General features: G+C 45.0%; 1 protein-coding gene across 1 annotated transcript in view; it reads left to right on the plus strand.

The window, feature by feature from the left end:
- Positions 1 to 155: 155 nt before the first annotated feature.
- LOC137375741 (uncharacterized) overlaps positions 156 to 21,565 on the plus strand; it is a 29,040-nt gene continuing 7,630 nt past the window's right edge. The window contains 2 exon segments of the mRNA XM_068043129.1: positions 156 to 2,618; positions 5,019 to 5,112. Coding sequence (XP_067899230.1) covers positions 156 to 2,618; positions 5,019 to 5,112 — 2,557 coding nt within the window.

Consider the following 21,565-nt stretch of genomic DNA (forward strand, 5'->3'; position numbering starts at 1 on the left):
CACCCGGGAAAGGCAGCAGAAAGAATGGTGGTGTTTGCACGAATGCGGCGAGCCCATCTCCTCACAAGATCACTTCGTGTTGCCGCTACTTTGCCACAGTGATATCATCACCAAGAAGAATTTTTGAGGTTTGGAGAAATCTTACCTGAAAAGAAATGACACAATCGGGCAATCGCTGGGTGCTGAGAAAGCCAGCGATACCATCCATCGTTCTCCTTTGTGCCTGGAATCTGGTTTCAGGGCAGATTCGTTACTCCATTCCCGAAGAACTGGAGCTCGGTGCCTTTGTAGGAAAAATCGGAAAAGATTTGGGTTTGACCGTGGAGGAACTATCACGCCGTAGATTCAGAATGATATCTGCCTCGTCAATGCAATATTTGGATGTAAATCGCATGAACGGAAATTTATTTGTGAATAAAAGAATAGACAGGGAGCAACTCTGTGGCCAGAGTGTTAACTGTTTACTGCTTTTGGAAGCAGTAGTTGAAAATCCTGTGGAGCAGTACAGGGTGGAGGTTGAAATTCTAGATATTAATGATAATTCTCCGAGTTTTCCAAACAGTGAAATTCGTTTGGAAATTGCAGAATCAACGATGCCTGGAGCGCGCTTTCTCTTAGAGCACGCGAACGACCTGGACGGAGGAAACAATTCTATCCGCACATACCAGCTCACTGCAAATCAACATTTTATTTTAGATGTGCAGACTCGTGGAAAATGGAAACTACCAGAATTAGTGCTGGAGAACTTTCTAGACCGAGAAAAACAATCAAGACATCCTTTATTGCTGACAGCTCTTGACGGTGGATCTCCAGAAAGGACAGGTACCGCACATATAACTATTATTATCTTAGACGCAAATGATAACGCACCGGTTTTCCAGAAGTCGTTGTACACTGTCAGTCTAATGGAAAACGTACCACCAGGCACTTCAGTGATTAAACTTAACGCGATTGATATGGACGAGGGGCCTAATGGTGAGGTGGTTTATTCGTTCAGTAATTACAATGAGGAAAATATATCTAAGATATTTAAAATTAATTCTAATTCCGGGGAGATCCAGGTGAAAGGAATATTGGATTTTGAGGAAACAAGTGTTTATGAGATTGATGTAGAAGCTAAGGACAGAAGTGCAACACCATTATCTGCCCACTGTAACGTGCGAGTTGAAATCAAAGACGTCAATGACAATCCTCCTGATTTGATTCTAAATTTAATCTCGCCTTCAGTGAGTGAGGATGTTCCGATTGGAACTCTGATAGCTTTGATCAGTGTAACAGACCAAGATTCTAATAAAAACGGATACACAGATTGTTCAATCTCTCCATACGTCCCCTTTGATTTGAAATCTTCTTTTAGAAATTCGTATAGACTCATCACGAATAATGTGCTCGACCGGGAAAGCTCTCCACAATATAAAATAATGGTCACGTGTAAGGATCGCGGATCCCCTCCTTTATTCAGCAACAAAACAATCGTTGTGCAGATTTCAGATATAAATGACAATGCACCACGCTTTACACAGACTTCATACACAACCTACGTGACAGAAAACAATGTACCTGGCAGTTCGATTGGGTCAGTAACAGCTTTAGATCCTGACATAGACCAAAATTCACAAGTTTCTTACGCTATTGTGGAGAACCAGCTTAAGGTAGTGCCGGTGTCTTCATATGTCTATATCAACCCGAACAATGGCACCATATATTCAAAGCGTCCATTTGATTATGAACAGCTTAAAAGTTTTCAGATCTATGTTCAAGCTCAAGATGCTGGATTGCCATTGCTTTCGAGCAATGTTGCTGTGAATGTGATTGTCCTTGATCAAAACGACAACCCTCCTGTTATAATATCACCTGGATCAAGAAATTATACCATTTCAACAGTGCCTCGATCTGCAGATCCAGGATATTTGGTAACAAAGATCATTGCTTCGGATGCTGATTCTGGTCAGAATGCTCGACTTTTCTTTCAAGTTCTGCAATCCAGTGATCCGGGTCTTTTTACAATTTCACATAACTCAGGAGAAGTAAGAAGTGTTCGGCGATTTAACGATAACGACACCATTACACAAAGGCTAATTATCCAGGTGAAAGACAAGGGATATCCAGCTCTGTCTACCACGGTCACTGTTACATTGACAATAGTTGAGGAGAGCACAGACACTCAGGCTGATTTTGGTGAACCCCACATGGATTTAGAAGACTCACAGAGTCACACCTTTTATATAATAATTTCTTTGGGAGCAACATCGTTTGTTCTGCTGGTCGTTATAATTGTCCTTGTTGTCGCTATTTGCCCAACGGGCAGACGCCCAGTTCATGGTCCGGTTTGCACTCGCACTAATTGTTGCTGCACCAAAGAATTAGAACATCAGAATTCAAATGTCAATCTTCAAATTGTACCGGATTCCAATTTCATTTCAAGTATTCTCGAGGTTCGTGGAAATGGATCGCTTTCAGACACCTGCAGTTATAAAATTCGGTCCGTGCCAGAATCAACTGAAATGTTTTTCACACCGTTCATTCCGCAAGTGTCGGGAACTATTGGAAGGAACACGAAGTATGTGTCGCAGCAGAATGGGAAGCCGAATTACAACTGGTCCGATCTACCCAATGAGGTGAGTAGCATAGACACACGATAACGCCGCAATGATAACAACAGCAAAAAAGACTGGAAAGGAAAGCTACTCCGGTGGCATGGATAGACAGACAGTTTAACTTCCATATACAGACCCACCTTTGTAGGCTTACAGAACTTTCTACATCTATAATCATATCTTTAGCATTTAGTTTTTCACCAATTCCCTAGAAATATCATAATCCTTTCCGCCAAACGCCTGATTTGTCTATTTACTAAACGTAATCATTTCACTTGATGCAATCTACCAAAATATATGTTAACATTGCCCCATATTCTAATAAGTGAAATTAAAGTATAACTTTCGGAACTTGGATGAGTAAAACAAAGTAACCATGAAAAAGTTGTTTTTGTCGCATGACTGGTTCTGCCTTTCTGATTTCTTATGTATTACAATAGTTGTTTCTGTTTGGAACGGGAGCTAAACCAACGAAATATAACAAAAATTGTGCTGCTTACACAATATGCAGCAATTCTTAAAGTTTGTTGTTTATCACGCACGCACAAAAATTAGAGAGTAGAAGGATAGTGCAGAATGACTAGAATTCTTACGGTCCCTTGCCTCATATACTAATGGGAACGCATTTAATGCATATAACAATTACCTGCATGACTATGCAGCAGGGTAGTCAACCCATTTAGTTACCTGGATGGACGTTTCATCCTCTGGCATCACAACTACATGGCTGTGGACCATGAACACAACTTTGTTTTTAAGGTCACTGCCTGCAACGCTTTAGGTGTTGTTGCTTTTCAAGCTACCATCGGGCAACTTGATAGGATTGGACGTTTCTTTCATTGCACTAACGTATCCAAAATGTATTCGGGGTTCCAAATCGACATGTCGTTTCAATTTTGACATGGAGCAAGACTTGCAGAGATACACGCAATAGGGTGTATTTTCTACTGTTCATGCCTTCCGACAGCTTACAAAAAAAACGTTGCCCCTCATTAGAGACAATAGCTACAAAATGTTGCTCAACAACGACAACATTTCTGTAAGATGCCAGCGAACTGTTCGCTTTCTGGCAGCTTGCAAGAAGTTAGACGTTCAGTTTTGTATTATGATCAAAACTTCTCATTTGTGAATGCATGCAGTGTGTCGGGGGAGGATGGGGAAAGTGTCGTTAATGTGTATTAGGAACTGGCTCCCCAAAAGGCAGTCCAGGCTCAGATCAATATAGTTATATTAAATAATAGTATCAGGGAATATTGAGCAAACATGAAATTGGGGAGCAGCTCAGTCATGATCTATTTAAATGGCGGTATAGGCTTGAGGGATTAGTTTAGTTTTGTGATGCAGCACTGAAACAGGCCCTTCGGCCCACCGAGTCTGTGCCGACCATCAACCACCCACTTATACTAATCCTACACTAATCCCATATTCCCACCACATCCCCACCTGTCCCTATATTTCCCTACCACCTACCTATACTAGGGGCAATTTATAATGGCCAATTAACCTGCAAGTTTTTGGCATGTGGGAGGAAACCGGAGCACCCGTAGGAAACCCACGCAGACACAAGGAGAACTTGCAAACTCCACACAGGCAGCATCCAGAATCGAACCCGGGTTGCTGGAGCTGTGAGGCTATGGTGCTAACCACTGCGCCACTGTGCCGCCCCGAATGAATAGTCTACCTCCTTTTCTGTAATTCCTATTGAAAAGGAACGCGAAGCGAGTAATGAAGATATCTTGAATGTGTTTAATGTGAAGGATTTCCATGTACTTGTCTTCTGTATTAAGTAATCATTCTTATAGTTGCACCACTCCTTGTTCCTCCAATTGCTTCCTGTTTGAATGCGTAATTTTGTTTGGTGTAACGTAAAGGCTGCTTAAAGAAATAGGTTTGCTGAATAGGCACAAATATTCAAGAAGACTTTGTCTCAACATTGGTTAGGAATGTTGTTGCTTATCTTGGAAGACAGGGTGTGTGCAATGTAAACCGTCATTTATAACCTATCATTATGGCTGCTGTGTTGTTGCAAGCATTCTTGTCATTGGCAGTTATATCACTTAGCAACCTACTGGACTGTATCTGAAATACGAACAGAAAATGCTGAAAATACTCAGCATGTCTGACAACATCTGTGGAGAGAGAAACAGAGTTAATGTTTCAGGAGTTCTGAAGAAGAATTACTGACCGGAAACGTTAACTCTGCTTCTCTCTCCACAGATGCTGCCAGACCTGCTGAGTATTTCCAGCATTTCTTGTTTTTATTTCTAATTTTCAGCATCCGCAGTATTTTGCTTTTCTTTTAATGTTTCTGGTCCGTGTTCCGATAAAAAGTCATTGACATGAGAAGTGAACTCTGTTTCTCTCTCCACGGATGCTGGCTGACCTAATGAGTATCTCCAGAATTTTCTGTTTTTATTTCAGATTTCCAGCATCTGCAATATGTTGCTTTTCGAAGCTGTATCTGAGTTACATGTGCGGTTGCGAATTGTTCAGAATGGTCCAACAATTCAAAAAAGTGGAAATTAGCGTGTTGGCAATTCAAATGATATATTCCTCAAGGCGCAGCTAAAATTTATGTCTGTGATTTTCACTCTATATCAAATCTTTAAGATGCTGGCAAAGAAATGCCTGCGATGCTGCTCTGGGTTCCACTACTTTGGTCTACGTCACGTTTTTCTCTATCATCTGATTCCGATCTCCAGCTCCCTTACAACAATAAATCATCCAACATTCCATCCATAGCGGTTTTATGCATATATGGAATTTTTTGTGTGGAATATCCATCATTAAAACATTGTCTTTGATTCGCAATACAGCCTTCATCCTGTTTGTAAAATTTCTCTGGATCAATGATTCTACTTCCTATCCTTGCGAGTGTTTTCCTATTTCCAAAACATCACAATTTATGAAAGCTGCTGTCTAATATCAGATTTCCCACTGTTTTAAATAGGCTAGTCCATTTTGAATTTAGGCTACTGGTGATCTCCCAGCTACATATCTCCTTAACTACTTTCCTTTTGATGACGTTTGCTATGTCCTCCGATATTGTAAAGGCTTTCGTCTGGCTTTGTTTATTCTTACACAAGTTACTATTCTGTGATATGAAACCGAAAATTCCTTTCCTCATCCAATGCCGTATCTGTGATGCATCCAATAGGGAAATCAGGCGAACGTTCTTTATGTACAGGGTCGTTAGAATGTGAAACTCGCCACCACAAAGAGTAGTTGAGGTGACTAGGACATATGCATTTAAGGGGCATCGAGATAAAGTCATGATGGAAAACGAAATAGTTCATGAGATTAGACAAAGAAGGCTAGGAGGAAGATGGTAACGTGCACGAACAGCGGTATCAGCTTGTTGGGCTGAATGTCCTGCTTCTGTGCTGTACGTACAATGTATTACTGTGCAATACGATGTGATTGCAATATGACACTTTGGTTTTCCTTTGTCTGTCTCCAGACCAGCTGACTAGCTGAGTTCAGTGCAATGATTGTTCCCAGCCTTGCAATTTATCCAACTGTTTACACATAGCAATTTTGGCTCCATATCCTTTGCAGGTACATATTTATGCGATGTAGCTTGATAGATCCATGAGTCAGTGTTAAGTTAGGAATAGCTCTTCTACAGCCCATCCAAATAAGGATCTGCATAATACAGTTGGTTACGAATAAGTCCAATATATATCGTTGAAATTAGATGCTTAGTGCGACATTGTAGCTTGCACACTGTGAGATGTGTTAAATGCATCTTTAAACAATGCTGAAGGCAAATGTTTTAAGTTATAACTAGTTGCAAAATGTGGAACTACAGCTGCTGAAATATATAACTAGGTGATTGAATATGCAAATCATATATATCTCCAAGGTTTGGGCCAGTATTTTTATTCATTCAGGGGATGAAGGCATCGCTGGCAAGGTCAGCATTTATTTCCTTCCCTCATTGTCCTTGAGAAGGTGGTAGTGATTTGCCTTCTTGAACAGTTGTTCAATATATAAGCTTGTGGATGAGGTGTCAAACAAGCTTGCTGCTTTGAGCCGGATTGTTTCGAGCTTCTTCTGTCATGTTGGAGCTGCACTCATCCAGACAAATGGTGAGCATTTCAATACTTGTAGATGGTGGAAAGGCTTTAGGGAGTGAAAAAGTGCACTATACACCACAGAATACCCAGATTTTGACCTGCTCTTGTAGCCACAGTATGTTATGTTATTGGTCCAGTTAAGATTCTAGACAATGGTGCCATCCAGGATGTTGATGCCAGGGAATTCAGCGATAGTAATGCCGTTTAATGTCCAGTTGAGGTGGTTAGATTTTGTTTTGTTGACAGTGCCATTGTTTGACACTTATGTGACGTGACTGTTACTTGCCCGTTATCAGCCCAAGCCTAGATGTTGTTCAGATCTTGCTACATAAGGGCATGGACAGCTTCATCATCTGAGGAGTTGAGAATGGAACTCAACATAATGCAAACATCGGTGATCATCCCCACTTCTGACCTTATGATAGAAGGAAGGTGATTGATGAAACAGCTAAAGATGGTTGATGCCACACACGGTCAAATAATGCCTTGATGTTGAGCACAGTTACTCGCACTCCACCTCTAGAATTCTGTTCCTTTGTCCATACTTGGACCAAGGCAGCAGTATGGACTGGGCCAAGTGGTCCTACAGAACCCAAATTGAGCATTGTTGAGCGGATTATTGGTGAGTAAGTGCCACACGATGTCAATGACACATTCTATCACTTTTCTGATGATTGTGAGAGGACCAATTAAGTCGTAATTGATCAGACTGGCTATCTCCTGCTTTTTGTAGACAAGACCTGGGCAATTTTCAGCATTTTCGATAGATGCCAGTGTTGTAGCTGTATTGGAAGAGTGTAGCAAGGGGCATCGCTTGTTCTGGAGGAGAAGTCTTCACACTAAATTTGGAATATTGTTGGAAAACGTAGCCTTTGGTGTGTGCAGTGCACTCTAGTCACTTTTTGATATCACGTGGAGTCAATCGAATTGGCTGAAGACTGGCAACGAAGATCATGTTGACCTCAACACTTATGGCATTTTCTTTTGTACTCATGTGCTAGGCTCCACCATCGCTGAAAATGGGAATATTCATGTAGCCGCTTCCTCCTGCTAGTTGTTAAATTGTCGATTACCATTCACAACTGGATGTGGCAAGAAGCGGCTTTGAACTGATGTGTTGGTTGAGCGATCACTTAGGTCTGTCAAAAGCATGCTGCTTCCACTGGTTGGACTGCAGAAAAACAAACACATACTGCTGAAACTCCACATTTCGAACCAATTGGAACAAGGCTCGATGTTGTGTGTTATGTCTATTCTATGATCTGAAAGAATGTGGCAAATGTGTACTGCTGGGGAGGAGCTTCTGACACTTGTTATCAACTAACGATGGGTGAACCCTATGTTCATCAGTTGCCAAATCTAATTAAGTGACTATTATTATTGGGGAGGACGATCTTTTGTGTTTGGAGTCAGTGTGACTCAAAGCTGATCATCTTGTTGTTCCAACGAAACCTGCTTTGGCAGCATTTGTTGCCCCTACAGAACAAACCATATTTTATTCTGGAAAAGCCAACATCTTCAACTGTCTAGGTTTTGCAGCAACTTAGCTTTGAAACACTTAAATGTCAGCTCTATATGTCCTGGTCTCAAACATCTGCCTCACAAAAAAAGAGTTATTTTGTCTTCTTCACGTTCATCAATTTCTCCTACTTATTACTTACTTGGAACTATAAAATCTAAATCCACAGCTGTAGGTACCGAGTCAACAGAAAAACCCATGATGAGAATATAGCTTGGGATGAAGAAGCCCATCTTATCTGTTGAGAATTTCATTCCTACTGCTTCTTTGTTGCAGTACTTTTTTTTCTCTCAAATGAGTATTGATTATCATGAATATAACATGTTATATTCATGGAGAGCGAGGATGCCCTAGAGTGGTGAAGGGCAGAATTTATTTGGTTCCAGGTAACAAACAATAGAAGCAGCGTTACACTAATGGATGTATTCTATAGGCCACTAACTAATGGGAAATATATAAATGAACAAATTTGCAAGAAAATTACAGAGAAGTGCAAAACTCTAGAGTAGTTATAATGGGAGAATTGAGTTATTCTAATGTAGACTTCTCATATAGACTGGGACAGCAACTGTGTAAAGAGCAGAGAGCAGGACAAATTTCTTAAGTGTGTTCAGGAGAATTTCCTAGGTCAATATGTTTCCAGTGCAACGTGGAAGGAGGCGGTGCTGGGTCTGGTTCTGGGAAATGAGAGAGGGCAAGTGGATCAAGTATCAGTAGGGAAACGTTTAGGGGATAGTGATCATAGTGCATTGTCATAAGGTTTAGGTTAGTTGTGGAAAAGAACAAGGAGCAATACAGAGTAAAAATAATTAATTGAGATAGGGCAAATTTCAATGGGGCGGAAATGGATTTGTTCCCGGTAAATTGGAATAAATGATTGGCAGACAAAACTGTAAGTGCCTTTAAAGATGATATAGTTAAGCACAGCCGAGGTACGTAATCACGATGGGAAAAGGTATGGCAAACAAAGCCAAACCTCCCTGGATGTCGAAAGAGATAGAATCAGAAGAAGGGCGTGTGTGACAGATGTCAGGTTGATTGTACAAATAAGAACCAGGATAAATATAGAAGGTCGGGGAAATGATGGAAAGACCAGCAAAGAGAGATTACAAGAGACTGGCGGCCAACATAAAAGGTAATTCAAAACTCCTCTATAGAGATATAAATAGTAAAATGGATAAAAGAGCGATAAAGGGAAGAGTAGAGCTGACGAGAGACCAAAAGGTGGATTTACATATGGAAGCAGAGGGTATAGCTGAGGTATTAAATGAGTACTTTTCAGCTGCTTATACCAAGGAAGAAGATGCTGCCAAAGTCATTCTGAAAGGGAAGGTTGTTGAAACACTTGATGGGCTAAATAATAACCTGATAAAGAGGATTTATTAGACATGTTGGCTGTACTTAAAGTTGATAAGTCACCCGGACTGGATGAGATGTATCCGAGGGTACTGAAGGAAAGAAGGCTGGAAATTGTAGAGGCACTGGCCATAAAGGTCCAATTCTCCTTAGATACAGCGGTGGTGACAGAGGACTTCAGAATTGCAAATGTTACACTTTTGTTCAAAAAAGGGTGTAAGGATGTTTCAAGCAAGCACAGTTTAACCTCGATGGTGGGAAAGCTTTTAGAAACGATGACTCAGGACAAAATTGACAGTCACTTGGACAAATGTGGATTAATTTTTTTAAAAGCCAGATGGATTTATAAGGGAAAATCGTGTTTAACTACTAAAATAAAAGCACAATACGGCGGATGCTGGAAATCTGAAATGAAAACAGAAAGCGCTGTAAATACTCAGCAGGTGTGGCAGCATCTGTGGAGAGAGAAAGAGTTAATGTTTCAGGTCTGTGGCCTTTCATCAGAACCCAGCCAGACCTGCTGAGTATTTCCAGCACTTTCTGTTTCTATTTCGTGCTTACCTAATTTTATTAATTTTTTGATGAGGTAATTTCTTTCTTTTGGGCCTCCTTATCTCGAGAGACAATGGATACGCGCCTGGAGGTGGTCAGTGGTTTGTGAAGCAGCGCCTGGAGTGGCTATAAAGGCCAATTCTGGAGTGACAGGCTCTTCCACAGGTGCTGCAGAGAAATTTGTTTGTTGGGGCTGTTGCACAGTTGGCTCTCCCCTTGCGCCTCTGTCTTTTTTCCTGCCAACTACTAAGTCTCTTCGACTCGCCACAATTTAGCCCTGTCTTTATGGCTGCCCGCCAGCTCTGGCGAATGCTGGCAACTGACTCCCACGACTTGTGATCAATGTCACACGATTTCATGTCGCGTTTGCAGACGTCTTTATAACGGAGACATGGACGGCCGGTGGGTCTGATACCAGTGGCGAGCTCGCTGTACAATGTGTCTTTGGGGATCCTGCCATCTTCCATGCGGCTCACATGGCCAAGCCATCTCAAGCGCCGCTGACTCAGTAGTGTGTATAAGCTGGGGGTGTTGGCCGCTTCAAGGACTTCTGTGTTGGAGATATAGTCCTGCCACCTGATGCCAAGTATTCTCCGAAGGCAGCGAAGATGGAATGAATTGAGACGTCGCTCTTGGCTGGCATACGTTGTCCAGGCCTCGCTGCCGTAGAGCAAGGTACTGAGGACACAGGCCTGATACACTCGGACTTTTGTGTTCCGTGTCAGTGCGCCATTTTCCCACACTCTCTTGGCCAGTCTGGACATAGCAGTGGAAGCCTTACCCATGCGCTTGTTGATTTCTGCATCTAGAGACAGGTTACTGGTGATAGTTGAGCCTAGGTAGGTGAACTCTTGAACCACTTCCAGAGCGTGGTCGCCAATATTGATGGATGGAGCATTTCTGACATCCTGCCCCATGATGTTCGTTTTCTTGAGGCTGATGGTTAGGCCAAATTCATTGCAGGCAGACGCAAACCTGTCGATGAGACTCTGCAGGCATTCTTCAGTGTGAGATGTTAAAGCAGCATCGTCAGCAAAGAGGAGTTCTCTGATGAGGACTTTCCGTACTTTGGACTTCGCTCTTAGACGGGCAAGGTTGAACAACCTGCCCCCTGATCTTGTGTGGAGGAAAATTCCTTCTTCAGAGGATTTGAACGCATGTGAAAGCAGCAGGGAGAAGAAAATCCCAAAAAGTGTGGGTGCGAGAACACAGCCCTGTTTCACACCACTCAGGATAGGAAAGGGCTCTGATGAGGAGCCACCATGTTGAATTGTGCCTTTCATATTGTCATGGAATGAGGTGATGATACTTAGTAGCTTTGGTGGACATCCGATCTTTTCTAGTAGTCTGAAGAGACCACGTCTGCTGACGAGGTCAAATAGTGAGGGTTGATGAGGGTAATGTGGTTGATGTGATGTACATGGACTTCCAAAAGGCGTTTGATACAGGGCAGGGCTCAATGGCAGGAGGGGCTGTGGAGTTGGTGTCCATGCTCAGAAGGCCCTGAGGGGAGCCCCAAGATGTGGATGGCAGCTACTCTTCCTCCCTTTGAAGGCTCACTTGAACCTCCCTGCTCACCAGAGAAGGACGACGAGTGGGGGAAGTTTCCAGGCTTCTGTTCCTTCGCTCAGCTTCCCAGTGCTGCGTCGAGCTCATGGCCAAGGCCATGGTGTGCAGGTCTGCACAGATGCATGCATCTGTGGAATTTGGCTCATCATGAAAGTCACCGACCTCTTGATGGAGGAAGCCATGCACTCACATGCCTTAGACATGGAAACACTCATGGCATGGATGGACTCCTTCATCATCTGATCATGGTTGTGCATGCCCTTTGGTATTTCTGCCATATGTTGCCATACCTCGTTCTGAAACTCCATCATGCCCTGTGCTGTCAACACCAGAAGCTCCTCATCAGCCGGGAGCTCCACAAGTGCCTGGCCACCGAAAATCCTCTGGCTGTTGGAGAGCTTCGGCTGTCTCAACCGCAGCCAGCTGATCAGGCGCATATGTAGTGCTCTTACAAGCTTGTGACCTTAATTTTAATGCCAAGCAGTTACCCACTGCTGCATTCTCTGTGTGGTCCTCCTCCTCAGAGGTGGACAGCTGTCCCCATGTAGCTGCAGTCCCCTGTGCACGGCGTGAAAGAACACATTTGTGGGTTAGGCTGTGAAGATCTCGTCATGTCAACCATGCATGGTGTGGTTCGCCATTAAAACAATTATGTCAGTGAAGGCAAATCTTCCCTTTCTTGTGCAGGGACTTCAGTCTCCCCATCCAAAATTGCTGGGCCACCCAGGGTCCCCACCAGTTCCAAGGCCTTTTCCTTGGCAGTCGTGAGAGGATGCAGAGCTGGGACAATGCCACCATTCTGGGCGATCTCCCTCCTATTATGGGCCCTCTTATCTTGCAAGAGGAAAGATGGAGACAGTGGAGATTGCCAGAGCGATCAACATGACATTCCTGCTAGTTTCAGACCTTCATTCCCTGCTGGGGGAACTGATATCTTTCATGCTGACGCACAATGCCAGAGGGGTTAGAGGTGGTAAGCGATGAAGGACAGTTTCCTGTGGCTGAGATACAGGCATGCATCTGTCAAGATGAGGTCCTAATCTTGCACCTCTGCCATTGCTAAAATATTAACAACCTCCCCATATCACGCATCACCCCATGTTATCACATGCAATCCCCCTAAAGGCGAGTGGTATGAAGCACTCAAACTGGCAGCATGCAGGAGGCCATTGACCTACTTCCTGCACTGGATGCAGTTATATTGGGTGACCCATGGCTGCTGAGCTCCTCTGCAATCGCCACCAAAGCTTGCTCGGTCAGTTGGGAGGAAGTCTTCTGGCTGTCACTGGGGAAGAAAACCTCCTATCTTTCCCTGACAGTCTGCAGGAGAATCTGCAGGGAGACATCACTGAACCATGAGGCCACCCTTTGTCTTGCCTCGGCCATAATTTTCTGCAGTCCTCAGGGGATGGGGGGAGGGCAGTTTTGGAACCAGTCACAATAAGTGTAAAGCTCCTCCAAGCTGCCAATGAATCTAAGGCAGGAGTGAATGCATGGCTGTCTGGATTTTAAATATGGTGCCAGCAGCTGCACTGGCATCATCTGACACCATAATCGGCGACGCTCATCCCGCCCTCGCACATGACTGGGGGGCCCACGTCTCCACTATGTAAAACCCACACATGATCATGGTCGGCCGCCCAAGCAATGGACAGAAATGATGCATCTTTCCAGACCTGCCGCTGGGACCAGTGGCAGAATCATTAAATTCAGCCCACCATGTGAGGAGGTCACCCGGTAAAGCAAGGCAGCCACCCTATGGGCTTGGGGGAGCCTCCCCCATGGCCTACCTGTGGTCTACAGAGGGCCCCTGGTGGCAAAGGCCACCCCTACATGAAAACCCTTTGCCCTCAATGACCTCCCTCGCCCCCCCCCCCCCCCCCCCCCCACCACCTCACCAGGACCAGCCGGACTGGCCCCTGTGACCCCGCCACACTTACCTGGGGTCCGGGGTTCCGACAATGGTTTTGGTCCTGGGTCTCTTGTAATACCAGCAGTGGCCACCGTTCCTAGTGACGCTGCCGACACTGAGCTGCCAGGCTGTAATTGACCAGCAGCTCTGGGAGGCAGGGTCCCCATAAGGGCCGGGACCATGGCCCGGGCAGTTAATTGCCCAAGCACATTAACTAGAGCCAGGGTGGTCTCCAAAGGGCTAAGGTGGGGCTCCCTGTGCCTTTTAGGGTTGGTACCAGGATCCCCAAGGCTCCATAAAATTCAGCCCATAGAGTGCAAAAGCAAGGAAGTTGTGGTGAACATTTGAAACACTGGTTTGACTTTAATTATGTCCAATTCTGTGCACCAAACTTTATAATGTATCTGAAGAGAGTGCACAAAGAATTTACAAGAATGGTTCCATGGATGAGGCATTTAATTTACGAGGATAGATTGGAGAAGCTGGGGGTGTTCTCATTAAAGAGATAGTTGAAAAGAGACTTGATCGAGGGTTTCAAAATCATCAGGAGTCTGGACAGAGTAGATAAGGAGAAACTGTTCCCATTGGTGGAAGGTTTGACAACCAAAGGGGATTTAATGGGCTGGATTTTACAAATCCCACCACCCCCCCCCCCACCCCCCCCCGCCCCCACCACCAACCTCCAACGTGTCGGGTTACATGATGTGGAGAGGCGGGAAGTGCCTCTGGGAGAGGACCATCATGCATTCTAACACTGGGAGGGCCTGGCCCAATATTGCTGGCAGCGGCGAGGCCTTGTGTCGGCCTCCCATTGCACAGTGATGGGACCCCCATTTACATATTTAAATAAAGGAAAATGAATGCATTAATTATACTTATGTATGTGCCTGAGTTCCCGCTCCGATCTTTGGCCCGGTGGTCAGCATTCCTGCCCCTCCAGATCCCCATCCAGGGAAACGAGGTGGAACACTTTTGGGGAGGGGTGGAGGTAGGTTTCTCAGTGCATGAAGGGGTTAATGGGGTCAAAGTAACATCATTGGTGTCAGGGATGGTGGGAAGGCTTTGGTGGGACCGCCAGAAGCATATCATGCAAGTCTATGTCTGCTTTCCAGGCAGCTACCGTGATGCCTTCATCCTGCGTCATTCCCAGGTGCCAGTGCTCTGGCCCAGATCAAGGGGTGAATTCTTGAAGACAAGGGATACCCCTTGCAGACATGGCTCCTGACACCGGTGAGAAACTCCACCAGTGATGCAAAGGAGTGATACAATGTCTGTCACAGTGCAACACGAGCCACCATTGGGCAGGTGATAGGCATGCTGAAGATGCGTTTCCAGTGCCTGGATAGATTGGGGGTGGGGGGGGGGGGGGTGGGTGGGTGGTGTCTTACATTACGCAGCAGAAAGGGTTGCTTGTATAGTTGCTGCATGCTGTGCTCTGCACAACTTTGCACTAAATAGGAGGGCGGCCTTGCAGGATGAGGAGAGACATGAACAGGACTCATCTTTGGATGATGACGAGGCAGAGGGCTTACAATAGGAAATGTGAATGGGAGGACAGAGAGCATCCCAGCAGTGCATGCAGGGTGAGCAGCGAACAAGGGATGCATGATGATGCCTTATTGCTCAGCACTTCACCAAACCCTTAAGTGCACCATTTGCTCTGCACGCCATACACCACCCTTGTTCACCTATCATGCAGCCGTCCACATTTGTAAACATCTTTGTCTCCACCATTACTATTACCCGTAAAAACCTACTTGTGTCATGATGTGTTTTTGAAACATTTTTGGGTGCTGTTTTGCGGTGCCACTTCTGTGCTAACACCTTGACGAGAGGCTTGGTATCAAAAGGCTGTAGTTCACACAGGACCCCAAACTCTCCTTCTACAATGGCACATCTTCCCTGGATATCAGTTAGCTCTGGGGCCTCCTCCTCGGCCTGTGTCAGCGGTCGCATGTCTGGCACCCGTCCACCTGTCCTAGATGCCTCCTGCACATTGTAGCCCTCTTAACCTGGAGGAGTAAGGAGGCATAGATTGAGCATTGCCAAACAACAGCATGACACAAATGTGGGGGAAGCTCGGTCTGTAGGTGCCATGCTCTGTGCAGCAAACAAAGGTGAGTTCTTTCATACATGTAGCATGATTCCTCCATGCCCGATCTCCCTGTCTTTGGCATGGCAGTGGCACCCATATGCCACTGTGTGGGGACACCCAGGTCAAGCAGAGCTATGCAACAAAGTGCCACTTACCTTTGCCAAGTGCAAGAGGTTGTTCACCCACTTGTGGCACCGCACTCAGTCTCGATGGCTAGCCCCATGGCTGCTTACCTCCTCTGCTTTCTCCGTCCAGGCTTGCTTGGCCAGGCGGAAGGGCCTCTTCTTACCAACGCTGAGTAAAAGAACCTCCCACCTAGCCCGTGCAGCTTAGAGGAGAGTGAGCAGGGAGGCTTTGCTGAACGTGGGGCCACCCTTCCTCCCACCTTTGCCATCCTCGTGTGCATTCCAGGGGTCTTGATTTACAGATGTGCCTGAACAGATTATTCTGTGCTGCCTGGTCAGCTCATGCAGCAATGTTCTGAAAGAGATTTTGAATGAATGCAGGGAAGGCTGCTATTTCAATATGGTGCGAGCACCTGCTGATTTGTCAGCCAGCCCACCCCCTCCACATCATTGCGGGGCTGTGGCCCGACCTGGGCTTGCTAATGAGCCACCGCGCTTAGGATCGCGGCGGCTCCGTGATATACCATGTTTATTTTCACCCCACGATATCAGTGGTGGGCTTGTAAAATTCAGCTCATAATGTCATAGGGCCATTACGGCATAGAAGGAGGCCATTCGGCCCATCGAAGACTTGCTGGCTTTCTGTAGATCAATCCAGTCAGTCCCATTCCCTCGCTCCATCCCCGTAGCCCTGCAAGTTTATTCCTCTCATGTGCCCTTTCAATTTTCTTTTGAAATCATTGATCATCTGCATTTAAATTACCATCCTCGGCAGCAAGTTCCAGGCCATTAACAGTCGTTGCACAAAAAATGTTCTTGTTCACATCCCACCTATATTTCTTGCCCAAATACTTAAAGCCGTGTCCCCTCGTCCTTATACGATCAGCTAATAGGAATAGCTTTTCTTTGTCTACCTTATCTAAACCTGCCATAATCTTATACATCGCTATTAAATCTCCCCTCAATCTCCTTTGCTCCGAGGAGAACAAACCCAGCTTTTCCAACCTAACCTTGTTGCTAAAATTCCCCCATGCCTGGAACCATGCTGGTAAATCTCTTTTGCATCCTCAAGGACCCTCACATGCTTCTGAAAGTGTGCTGATCAGAACTGGATGCAATACTCTAGTTGTCGCCTAATCCGAACTTGATAATGGTTCAGCATAACTCCCCTGCTTTTTTACTCAATACCTCTATTTATGAAGCCCAAGATCTCCTATGCATTGCTAACTACTCTCTTAATATATTCTGCCACCTTTAAAGAACGATGCTTATGAACTCTCAGGTGCCTCTGTCCCTTTACACCCCTTAGAACGGTGTCATTAAGCCTATATTAACTCTCCATATCCCTTCTGCCAAAATGCATCACCTCACACATCTCTATATCAAATTCCATCGGCTACGTGTCTGTCCAATCTGCTAGCCTATCTATGTCCTGTTGAGGTCGATTGGTATCATCTTCACTGTTTGTACACCTTCAAGTTTAGTATCATTGCCAATTTTTGAAATTTTACTTTGTTTGCCAATATCCAAGTCATATATCAAAAAAAAAACAATGGTCTTGCATTGACCCCTGGGGAACCACGACCTACCATCCTCCAGTCTGAAAAGCAACCAATTACAACAACTTACTCTGTCCTTAATTCGTGGTTTTTATCCAAGCAGATACTGACCCGCCTAGTTCATGAGCCTCAATTCTGTTACTCAGTCTTTTATGTGGTATTGTGTCAAAGGTTCCTTAAAATCCATATAGACAACATCCATCGCTTTCCCTCCATCAATCTTCTGTTACTTCATCAAAAAAATAAAATAGATTCGTAAAAATAGGGGCAGCACAGTGGCGCAGTGGTTAGCACTGCAGCCTCACAACTCCAGCGACCCGGGTTCAATTCTGGGGACTGCCTGTGTGGAGTTTGCAAGTTCTCTCTGTGTCTGCGTGGATTTCCTCCGGGTGCTCCGGTTTCCTCCCACAAGCCAAAGACTTGCAGGTTGATAGGTAAATTGGCCATTATAAATTGCCCCGAGTATAGGTAGGTGGTAGGGAAATATAGGGACAGGTGGGGAAGTGGTAGGAATATGGGATTAGTGTAGGATTAGTGTAAATGGGTGGTTGATGGTCGGCACAGACTCGGTGGGCCGAAGGGCCTGTTTCAGTGCTGTATCTCTAAACTAAACACGATCTGTCTTTGACAAATCCATGCAAATCACCCTTACCCAAGTGTTATCCCACAGACACTTGGTCCACTTGGCCCACCTCAATCGACAGCATGAAATCCAGCAATGTCACTTTTTAACCGAAGATATATTCTCCAGGAAGTGCTCCTGAACACATTTCAGAAATTCGTCCCTCTGCTTTCCCTTTACTCTAAGATTATGGCAATCGATATTTGGGTAATTAATGTCCCCCAATGTCACCACTCTATAGTTCTTGCACATCTCTCGATTTCCCTACAGATGTGCTCGTCTCTTTCTCTCACTATTTGCAGACCTGTAGAACACCCTTGCAGCGTGATCATACCCATATTGCTTCTCAACTCTAAACAAATGAATTCTGTCCCTGCCCCTCAAGGATATCCTCTTTCCAACACTACAATGTCTTCCCAAATTAGTACCACCATCCCACCTCCCTCTTTTCCTTCCCTATCTTTTCTGAACACTTTGTATCCTTGAATGTTAAGCACCCAGTCCTCACCATTTTAAGTGATGCTTCTGTTATTGTCATCATGTTCCAACTTGGCTATTTCTGCTTATAGCTCACCAAACTTAATCATCCCACTTTGTGTGTTCATATACATGTAATCTTAACATGTCTTTCTATTTCTAGTAACCCTTCTTAGTCTGCTGCTATCTAATATGGTGCTACTTCCTTCCCGAATGCTGTCCAACACTTGCCCTTTATGTAGCTTATTCTTCTATTTTACTTTGATATAGTGCCCATTCCCCTGCCAATTCAGTTTAAACCCTTCCCAACCACACCAGTTAACTCCCGTCCCACCTTATCAGCAAACCATCACATAAATGATAACAAAAGCTAAGATTCTGAAGAGTGTAGAGGGCATGTCCACAGATCCCTGAGAGTAGCAGGACTGGTAGATAACTTGATCAAGACAGCATAGGGGATACTTTCCTTTATCGGCCGAGGCCCCATTGTATAACAGCAGGTATGTTATACCAGAACTGTATAAAATACGAGTTAGACTGCAGCTAGATTGCTGCACACAGTTCTGGTCACAACATTCCAGGAAGGGTGTGATTGCAGTAGAGAAGGCACAGACGAGATTTATGAAGATGTTGTTAAGAATGTACAGTTTTATTTTGAAGCAGATATTGGATGGGCTGGGGTTGTTTTCTTTGGAAGAGAGGGGCGGCTGAGGGGAGATTTAATTGGGGTGCATACAATTATGAGGTGGCATATATAGAGTGGATATAGAGGACATATTTTCCTTAGCAGAGTGCCTGTCACATTCCCAGCTCGCCCCGCTCTACACCCCCCTCCCCACCCAACCCAGAGGCCAATTTATCCCCTTAAGTAACCAATTAATGGCTACTTAAGGGTCTCACCCCACCGCCTCCGGTATTTAAACCGCAATGGGTGTAGCCTATGCCACGTGGGGAGGACACCCAGCAAAACCAGGTGGCCTTCCTGTGGGCTGGCTGGTGGGGGCCTTCCCTGTAGTAACACCGTACCCATGCCAACACCATCCCATCCTCAATGGCCACCCACCCATCATCCCATGAATATCCAGTTCAGGGCTCCGGCGCTGCTCATGGTGTCTGGCCTACCCCTTGGTGCTGCTAGGAGTGCTGAACTGCTGATCCTCTGATTGGTCGGCAGCTCTTGGAGGCAGGATCTCCATCCTGAAAGGGATGGGAACCAAGGCGCCTGGAAGTTAACTGCCTGAGTATCATTAAATACAGCCATGGGCTCCCAAATGTCTAAGGCGAGTTTCCCTTGATTCCTGGCCTTGCATCGCATGTTGCCTGTTCAAATATCTGTCCAAACTAATTGGTAGAAAGATTAGAGGGGGATTGTGGAGTAAATCGTTTATCCAGAGTGTGGTAGAGGTCTGGAATTCACTGCCTGAAAGGGTGGTAGAGGCCGAAACCCTAATCGCATTTGAAAAAACACTGGAAATGTGCATAATGTGCCATAACATACAGGGCCACAGGCCAAGAGCTGGAAGGTGTAATTAGCCTGGATACATTTTTTAAATTATTTTTGCTGATGCAGACATGTGTTTTTATTCATTCAAGGGATCTGAGTGTCATTGGCAAGGCCAGCATTTTTGCCAGTCCCTAGTAGTCCTTGAGAAGGTGGTGGTGAGCTGCCTTCTTGAAATGCTGCAATCCAAGTGGTGTAGGTATGCCCTCAGAGCTGTTCGGGAGGGAGTTCCAGGAATTTCACCCAGCAAAGTTGAAGAAAGGATGATATAGTTCCATGTCAGGATGGATTGGGGAGGAACTTGGTGGAAATTGGGCAGGTGGTGGTGCTCCCATGCATCTGCTGCCCTTGTCCTTCTCGGTGGTAGAAATCATGAGTTTAATAATTGCTGTCAAAGGACCGTTGGTGAGTTCTAGATGCTACATACTGCTTCCACTGCATGCCAGTGGTGGAGTAAGTGAATGTTTTACGTGGTGGGTGACGTGGCGATCAGGCAGGGTGCTTTCTCCTTGATGGTGTTGAGATGCTTGAGCATTTTACCGAATGGCCTGCTTCTGTGCTGCAAATCTTCCTATGTTTCCATGGACCCTCGACTGTGTCCATCCCATTTCCAGTACTTCACCTCTCACCCCTACCCCTCCCTCCCAGAGCCATGCTAGATATCCCCTTGCACCCCACCAGCCTCCATATTCAATGAATCATCCTGCACTATTTCTGCCACCTCCAGTATGATGTCACGACTAAATACATCTTCCCCTCTCCTCTCCTTTCATTATTGCTAAAGGATAGTTCCTTCTGCGACACCCTGGTCCACTCCTAAATCGCCTCGAATGCCCATCCCCTTCCAATTGAATCTTCCATGCAAGCACAGGCGACACAACACTTGCCCTTTTAGCTTTTCCTTCCTCACTATCCAAGGCCCCAAACACTCATTCCAGGTGAAACAGCAATTTACGTGTACTTCTTTCAATTTAGTTCACTGTATTCGCTGCTCACAATGTGCTTTGCAATACATTGGGGAGTTGATTGAATGACTGCTTTGTGGAACACCTCCAATCAGTTCGTAAGCATGATCCTGAGTTTCTGGTCACCTGTCATTTAAATTTTCCCCTTGCTGCCACGCTAAACTTTCTGTCCTTGGTCTCCTGCAGTGTTCCAATGAAGCTCAATGCAAGCTCGAGGAATAGCATGTCATCTTTCAATTAGGCACTTTAAAACTTTCTGGACTCAACATTGAGTTGAACAATTTCAAAGCATAATCTCTGCCTCCATGTTGTTTCCTTTTCCTTTGCAGCTTTTGACTTTACTGTCTTGATTTTCTCTTTCTTTACTTTTGGACAACTATTCGTCCTTCTTCCGTTCACACCTCCACTAGTCATATATTTTGTTTCTTTCTTTGCCTCATGACCACTCCATTTGGCTTTACACCACCATACCTTTTGTTATTTAATCTTTCCTGTCTTCCATCCTATCACTGACCTTCCTTGGATGCTTTTTCCAATTCTCCCCCTTTCACTTGCTTAAAATCTATTGCATTTATAATATTTTCCAGTTCTGATGAAAGGTCACAGACCTGAAAATTTAACTCTGTTTCTCTCCACA

The sequence above is a fragment of the Heterodontus francisci genome, chromosome 12, assembly GCF_036365525.1.
Source record: "Heterodontus francisci isolate sHetFra1 chromosome 12, sHetFra1.hap1, whole genome shotgun sequence".
NCBI lineage: Eukaryota > Metazoa > Chordata > Chondrichthyes > Heterodontiformes > Heterodontidae > Heterodontus > Heterodontus francisci.